Raw genomic sequence first — 7,998 nt, forward strand, 5'->3', positions numbered from 1 at the left:
ATTACAAAATATTCTGGCCTTCCTCAAAGCTAAAAAGAAGCCAGAAACAGTTTTAGAAGCAGTAGATTTTAGCGAGCAAGGAAGACACGACGCTCAGTTACTCATGCACAAAACAGCTTCATACTATGGGGAACCAAAATAGTTGCTTCCAAAACCAGTGTCCTGTCACTGGGCAGACTGTGGAGCTCAAACCAAATGAAAGTCTGGGCTGCAGCAGTTTTCTGTTCTGGTCTGGTTACCTTCCCCAGGCATGAGCAACTTTTTGAAGTGGGTTTTATTTAAACTAAAATATTCCATGCCGAGTCAGAGCCCAAAGATTTCTACTTTAATCTGGCAAGAGAAGAGTATGATTTTGGGAAGCGAAGAGAACCAACTGATACTGCTCATATTTGCTGAAGTGAGAGTCCTGCTGTCCTCTCGCATAACCAGAAGCAAATCAAATCTAGACTTCAAAATGGGCCAGGGGGAGGAGGGAATGCAGCAGTCTTTGCCAAGAGCAAAGCAAGAAGCTAGGACTAGTAAAGATGCATCAGCCCCATCAGGAAGATGGTACTTCTGCAGTACAATATCCAGTCACTTCTCAGTGCTAACCCTTAGTGCCACCAGGTGGAAAAGGGCCTTTTATTGACCTGCTTAGCTCACAAGACTACAGGCAAAGCAGCCCAGGTTAAAAAACACATTTCCTTAAAAAGTCAAAATTCAAGCAAGAAAGAATTAAAATTAAAGAAAGAGGGAGCCCTGTCTTAGCTAGGAAGGCTTGGGGCTGCAGGAACCAAGATCTGCCAGGTGGGGGGTGGGGGGTGAGAGAGATCCCGTCTGCATGGGATTAAAATTAAAGAAAGGTGCGCTGCAGATATAGGACATCATCGTGAGCAATATTACAAGATCCAAGCACAGCCAGTGTCGGCAACTCCAGCGTGGTCATTTATCATCATCTATGTCATCATCATAATCGTACCTAGATTCATCACGGTGCTTGTTCTTCAGTGAAATAAGCTTTTGTCTACAATACAGGTGGGTGCTGCACAAAGGAAAGAGTGCAGAGAGAGCGTCCAAGCTACACTTCACTAAACTCCTTAAAGGGCTGGAAGTCTCAGGATCACCAACTGCTGTTTTGCCTCAACTGCTTGGACAAATAGCTTGAAAAGGCCCACAAACTTTTGGAGAGAATGCCAACAGGACTGGCAAATAATTGCACAACTGTACAACGCACCTGTGTGTTGAAGCGGACAACAGTGTGTGGGGCGTGCTTGTTAGTTCAGCATTCAGAGGTGTCATCTTTGCGTTATGAATATCTAGATTGATAATTTTTTACAGGACCCACCTCCTTCTCCCGTGGGGCTCGGTTGGGGCCTGGCCATATCTCCCTTTCCCGCCCCACTCCCATGCAGGCTACATCCCCTTCCCCTCCATGGAGCCGAATCAAACCGTGCAGGGCTGCACCGGAACAGGCCTGTCCACACCAACCCATACGGCAGTCCCTGCTATGCTCACCCAGGGCCTGGACTGGAGAGACCAGCTGGATCAAGCCTGCAGATGGATGACCAATCTAGCCCAACAAGCTAAAAAAGGTTGAGTACCACTGCATTAGGTGCTTTGAAACTTCTGCAAGATTTCTTCAAGCCAAAGGGAACAGGTATAGCAGAAATACCTACACTTTGTTCCCCCATGGAAACAGCTATGGTCTCGTATTCGCTCCCAGGGACAGGAGAAAGCAGCAGAGTCCAACTGAAAATTCCTGAAGGAGCCTCCTCAGGTTTCCCCTAAGGACCGATTAACTCAACAACAACATGTTACAATATTTGTTAAGGGTGGAAGTGTCCTCTAAGCTTTGCATTTGGTGCCAATTTGAAATGCAACTTGCAGTCTGTCCAGAGCAGCAAGTAGAGTGCATGGATCCCACTTTCTAAACCTGTCGGTGGATGGGTGCTTTATAAGAAATACAAGCATCTACCCTACCCACAGTTCATCTGCACACTCCTTCAGCATAACCCACAGCAAGGTGCAGGGTGATAAACAGGAGAGGTAGTCCAATGCCTCCATTTCCACTCTCCCTGAACAACATTCGACCAACAGTTTTGTCCTCCCCTCTCCCAAGGGTAAGAAAAAAATTAATTAAAAAAAATCTGGTTAGTCAACACACAAAATTCTTCATCAAAGCAGATGGCTGAAAAGTGTGCAACTGGCTCCAAGCTTTCAGCTTGCCACAGACCATGGAGGGGCTTTGCAAATTCATTTCTTCAGCAGTCCTGACCATCTGAACCAGCTCTTTGGGTCTCTCAAAACTGGCACTGAGTTAAGCATATTCATTCCTGAGGCCCACATGACTGACCACAATACAACATAAAATCAAACTAAATAAAAAAAAAACAAACTTATCTTGTATTCTAGGTGTGATCATGAAATCAATAAACACAGGAGGCGTAAACTCCAGGATACAGTATTTAGATGAGCAATAGGCAATACTGCAATTATTAGGTACTTCCCTGCAAGTGTAATACATGATACAGAGCCAGTCTAGATGGAGTCATGCCTATAATCACGAAATTTTATTGAGTTCAAAGTCTGTTCTCTTTTTAGAAGATTTTAGTAACTGTACATATCACCGCCTATACATGGACTTTGTTTGGAAAACACACTAGTCAGATTAAGTTATATTATTCTGAAAATAAAAAGTTCTCTTAACTCTTACTGATAACACAACATCATTAAGCCCTACATTCAATCTCTCAATGATCTGTTGGTTTTAGATACAGATATTTTTCTCAGTTTAGATAGAAAATGCTACTCAATAACAAGTCAATTTTGTTTGCAGACTGGCTTGCAAAACAGTTTTGGATTAGATGAGTTTCTTTGATAAAAAACCTCTCAAGAAATGTTATATATCCATAGCTTCTATATATTACTAGAAGCCCGAGTGTTCATAAAACCCCACTTACAAAAATCTAAATTTGCAACAAAACTTTAGTTAATCGTCTGTCTCATTTGAAGAATTAAGGGGGCACACAAGTCTGGGAAGCCCTTTATAGAAGAGTTGATCCATGCATGCAAAATGACTGATAGCAGAATGGAGGTGGAAGATGGTCATCATAATCCTAAAAACCTAGCCAAGAGATACCCATGAAGGACATCCCTGTGATCGTCACTTGGAGCAAGGTGACATGTGAAAGGGATCACTCAAGTCTCCATCCACTCGTTATCAAGAAACGTAGCTAAAACTTTAAGTCAGACAATGCACTTTTAGTTCCCAACTTGTCCCACAACTTAGAAGTGACAGGATCAAAGTTTCAAGCCCCAGCTTTCGCCACTCCATTTCTTTTTCCTTGCCCAAAGCATGATCTGAAGCAAAGTTTAAGAGACAATAGTTACAGCAAACAGTTGCTACTCCCCACTCACCCACCCTCATTTCACATGCTAACTCTGATGTTCAGCTGTGAATTCATTCAAAACCTTAAACCAAAAAATTTGATGCGTTTTATTTCCCCAGAATGAAACCAGGTGAAAACTCTAGATTATGGGTGGATCCTACCCAAAATACAGTGCTAGTCTAGTCTGGTTCAAACTGAGCAGTCATGGAGACATGCACGCAATTTTAGTTTTTAATTGGGTTTGCTACCCAGCAGGTGCATTACACATGTGCGGGAGGCTATTTTACCGTGCATTAAAGTGTCACGTCAAAAAAGCACGCTAATAAACTAATGTGCAGTAAAAATAGGCTACTGCTCATTAAGTGTCACTAAAAAGTGTGCACTTGCGCTACTACACATTAAGGCAGCCTAATGCACATTTTATTTACTACCTCTAATGTGAGGTACTAAATTTAATATACAGTAGCAAAAGCCCATTAATGAATGTGTAGATGTGCCCAGCAAGTATGAAAAGGTTCTGGTACAAAAGAAAAAAAAAGAGAGCACGAGTGTTAAAAGGATCCCCTAAAATGCTGCAATTTAATCTCTCATCCTATTAAAATAAAAAGGAGTTGATCAACAGAACAAGAAGCTGGTCTAGGGAAAAAAGAAGTTACTGTTGTTATATTTGGAGTGTCAAAACACTGCATGTGTTTGAATGCTGGAAGATAAAACTGCACCCTGCTCTACAACAGCTCCAGACCAATGAGTTAATCTGGGATCTAGCACCTTACCTTCCAAACGGCTTAGTTTAAAAAGCAGGAGATGAACAGAATCAGTCTTTAAAGGGGAGGGGAAAAAAAAAATTAAATGACCTTGAGAGATCCAAGTACAGAAGAAGCCACTTCATCGGCAACATGGTATACCTCCATGCTGATCTATTAATCCAGGCAAAAGCAGCAATAGAATTTTGTTCAAACATAAATTGGAAAGGCTGAAACGTAACCCACCCCTGCAAGACCTGGGAAAGGGCAGGCAGTGGCTTTGAGAACAGGACAGGTGACTGAACTGCCCTTGCTCAAAATCTGGGAGGAGGGGATGGGAGTGGAGTAATAAAGATGCTATAAAACAGCTTGCTTGGCAGGAGGCAGAGGCAGAGCCTCCCCACTGCCCAGGAGCAGGATAGAAGGCTCTCAAGAACCACACTAACAGCACTAAAAGCTATGCTAGCAAGGGGACCACAAGCACAAAGTAACCTGCCATTCCCCAAAAATTAAGAATTGGTTTGGAATTAAGAGGTATCATCTGGCCAGGGACTTTAAGGCTAGCAAATAAAAGCTAACAGAAGCAGCAGAAGTGTCTAGGATTTTGCACTGTGAAGATGCCAGCTGACCTGAAGTTCCTTTAGGAAAGCCAGGCGCAAAAGAATGCAATGTCTGAAAACTGGTGTTTGGCAGCTTACGTGTAGTAACCACACTCCTTTGTGCTGTGGACAAAGTACGTGAGGGATATCCACGTATATTGTTCATGCACCCCTTGTTGCTTAATTTAAAAACTTTAAGAGATCCAAGACTGGCAGCTTTTCAGCTCAATACTTTGCTTCATTCACAGGTTCTATCAGAAGAACATGTTAAAAAAAAAAAAGAGGCTAATTATGTACCTGCAAAGTTTCATAGGGGCAAGTTAAAACGTCAGTTATCGAAAAGTTTACACAGACCATCTTACAGTTTCTTTCTACGTAGGAGAAAAAGAAAGCTTCACAGGAACTTCTTATTACTTAGTACACACAAAGGTATATGCAGAGGTTTCATTATGAGCAGCCAGTGGCTCTGCTGCTTAACTAAGCAAGGGTGCCCCATGGAAAAAAAAAGTGTGGGGGGGGGGGGAAGATTAAAAAAAAAAAAAAGGCTCCTCCTTGCTGTTTTTAGTTCAGCAGACCACTATTGTGGTTACCTACACTAAAATTTCCACGCTGTGCTCCACTCGCAGCACTTTGTACTTCATTCCAAACCTTAATAAATGATCGGGGGTGCCAAGTGACACTTCCTTTCACCATTCCCATTGGCTGGCAGAGCTCAAAGTATCAATGTGGGAAAAAAAGGTCTTGGCATGCAGCTCCGTCCTTTCCTGCCAAGGACAGAACAGCAAACCTGGTAAAACTACTCTATTATAATGGCTGATAAAGTCTACACGCTATTTTTTTGTCGCTACTGCATTTCAAAATGTTTTACTTCAAAGTAGCAGTACAGTTTCCACATCTACCAGTGACGTATGTCCTTGGAGATAATGCCACTTGCCGCGGCACTTGCTTCGTCACCGACCTAACACATTTTTCTCCTTCAATCCTTTCTTTACTTTTCTCAAACTCCTCTTGCTCTGACCCCTTTTCCCTCCAGCATCAGCATTTAAGATTAAATCCAACACTAGGCATATTTGCAACAATACACTCAAACAAGTGTGTTCCACCCCAAGTGCATTTTGTCAGATGGTACAAAGTTAATATAAAAAGCATCCTTCAAAAAGTGTCCAGGAAGAGACAAAAAAAAAAGTTGGCAATGCAAGAATTAAGTGTTGATAAAAAAAATTAATTTTGATTGCAACAAGAAGTTCATCGCATCATAATTGTTTAATTAAAAGACGGAACCCGCCAATTCAAGAGTCTGTTAAGCATAGATTTTTTAATTAAAATTCCGCAAGCAGTTGTGCACCATTTAGTATTTTTCCGTTTTTTCCCCCGTCTTTAAACACACCTTCACAAGCTAGTGAGCATAATGCATTTCCAACTTAATGAAAACCTCTCTCATGACCCAAGAACATTCAGTAAATAATTATTAAGCTCTGGAGGTGGTTTTTGCATGAGTCTTGACTTAATAAAATGCTATAAGTTGATTTGCTTGAATGCTTATTCACTTGGGGACACAGCTTTAGGTACTGTTTGGAAAAGCTTGATCACCATTTCACTGAGTTGCAAGGTAAATGCAAAAAGGAAGATACAACTAAAAGCTGCAAAGGTTACAGTAATAAAAGGATTTTTTTTTTTTAATGTATCCACTAGAAAGTAGGACTGTCACTTCAATATACCGAGGAAAGGACTTTTTGAATACATTAGTTAAAATAATAAAATCAGTAGAAAATGATACACTGAAATATTTTTGTTGCCCCATTTTAATCTGGAGGGAGGAAAGGAAAGGAAAGCAAGGTAAGCTATACAATGCCAAGGAGATTCCACAAAGAACATTTCTTCTACATGTGCTTACATTGAGGCATTAACCAGCGTATAAACAAAACCAGAAACGCTACTTTTATTTTTATCCCCATTCATTTAGCATTAAAAACTTCAAGTTTTTTTTTTTTAAAGAGTGTTTCTGCTTCCCCTCCTAAACGTTTCTATCTTTATCGTAGGCAGTCACACACAGCTGTTGTAGCTTTAAGATAATGACAAGTCAACAAGCACAGTATTTTTAACTCGCAGAATAAAATCATTACAATAAAGCCCAATCATACCATTTGTTCAGAGTGCTGATTCCCAAATAAAGTGGCACTTACAGATACAAGCTTTCAAAGGAGCAGGGCATGAACATCTGAACTCTAAGAGCTTCCATCTTTCCTCCCCCCTCCCCTTTTAAAGGTGCTCTGCAAGCCCTTGGAGAAGAGTGAAAGTCAAACTCGAGTCCTGGCAAGGGATGCGTCTCTAGGGGTGGCTCCAGATAAGACCGTGGCAACTCCAATCCAAGCACAGCTCCGCGCTTGAGTGGAGCCCTGGTGTCTGTCTGCACTAGCAGACCTGTTCAATCCAGCGCCTACCTGGAGAGGAGTGCAGCTTGACACAGCAAAGCATGCTCTGTGGGAGGCCGCCAAGCAGAAACAGAAGCGAAGACGTTTGGAATCAAGGTCCTGCTCAGGGCATTAGACTTACTTCCCTCAACTTGTTCATCGGCAGTACAAAAAGGGTTTGGCTGCGGCAGACCAGAACAGAGAGGAGATGCACTTACTGTGATGACAATTCATGAAACACAAGCATGGAGTTAGCAGGACGGGGCTCCAATGCTCTAAAACCCGCACGCTAGCAGTTTTATTCTCGTTTCCCGACCCATGGAGTGCAATGAAACTTTAGGGTTAAGTACAGACAGTCAAAAAGCCCAAGGCTGAATCCATTCAGGCTTTCCAGGTTAGTCTAAACTGCACAGATTAAACTGAAACAGAAGGGAACAGAAATTTACCTTCGATTCAGGAAAGGCAGCCACGTGCCTGCAGCAGCCCCTGGCTCCTGGCCTGAGCCACTAGAGCACAGCTCTCTGACTATGTGCTGCCCCCAAGGTCTCTGGGATTTGCAGTCCAGGATTACAACAGCAGGACTCTGCAGGGTTGCTCATTACTACTTCCTGCTTTCAGGTGCCTCTGGGATTTGCAGTCCACAGTTGCAGCCAGTTTGTTTGAGCAGGGGAAAGGGTATTTAACCCACCTCCCTGGCCCCACACCCCAGCTGGGATTTGCTGGGTGGGGGGGAGGGGCAGCCCCCCTCCCCCACAGACTGGGCTGTATCCCCAGCCCCAACCCCCAAATAAGTTAAGTCTGATACTACATTCAACCCGATTTATCTTAAACCAGTTTCAGCCATTTTGAAACTGGTTTATGTGCACAGGACTTATGT

At 42.6% G+C, this 7,998-nt stretch overlaps 1 protein-coding gene across 9 annotated transcripts in view; it reads right to left on the reverse strand.

Annotated features, from left to right (window-relative positions):
• Window positions 1-7,998, reverse strand: part of MITF (melanogenesis associated transcription factor) — a 120,430-nt gene that overhangs the window by 56,228 nt on the left and 56,204 nt on the right. Inside the window, exon 1 of one of the 9 annotated variants that reach the window (XM_019536660.1) lies at window positions 6,894-7,103. The exons of 6 other annotated variants lie outside the window; for them this stretch is intronic. In XM_019536660.1, coding sequence (XP_019392205.1) covers window positions 6,894-6,949 — 56 coding nt within the window. In that variant the 5' untranslated portion in view covers window positions 6,950-7,103. Of the gene's footprint in view, window positions 1-6,851; window positions 7,104-7,998 lie in introns of those variants that run through there. 2 more of the 9 variants (XM_019536659.1, XM_019536665.1) reach the window with 2 other exon arrangements.

The sequence above is a fragment of the Crocodylus porosus genome, unplaced genomic scaffold, assembly GCF_001723895.1.
Source record: "Crocodylus porosus isolate Cpor-Errol unplaced genomic scaffold, CroPor_comp1, whole genome shotgun sequence".
Taxonomy (NCBI): domain Eukaryota; kingdom Metazoa; phylum Chordata; order Crocodylia; family Crocodylidae; genus Crocodylus; species Crocodylus porosus.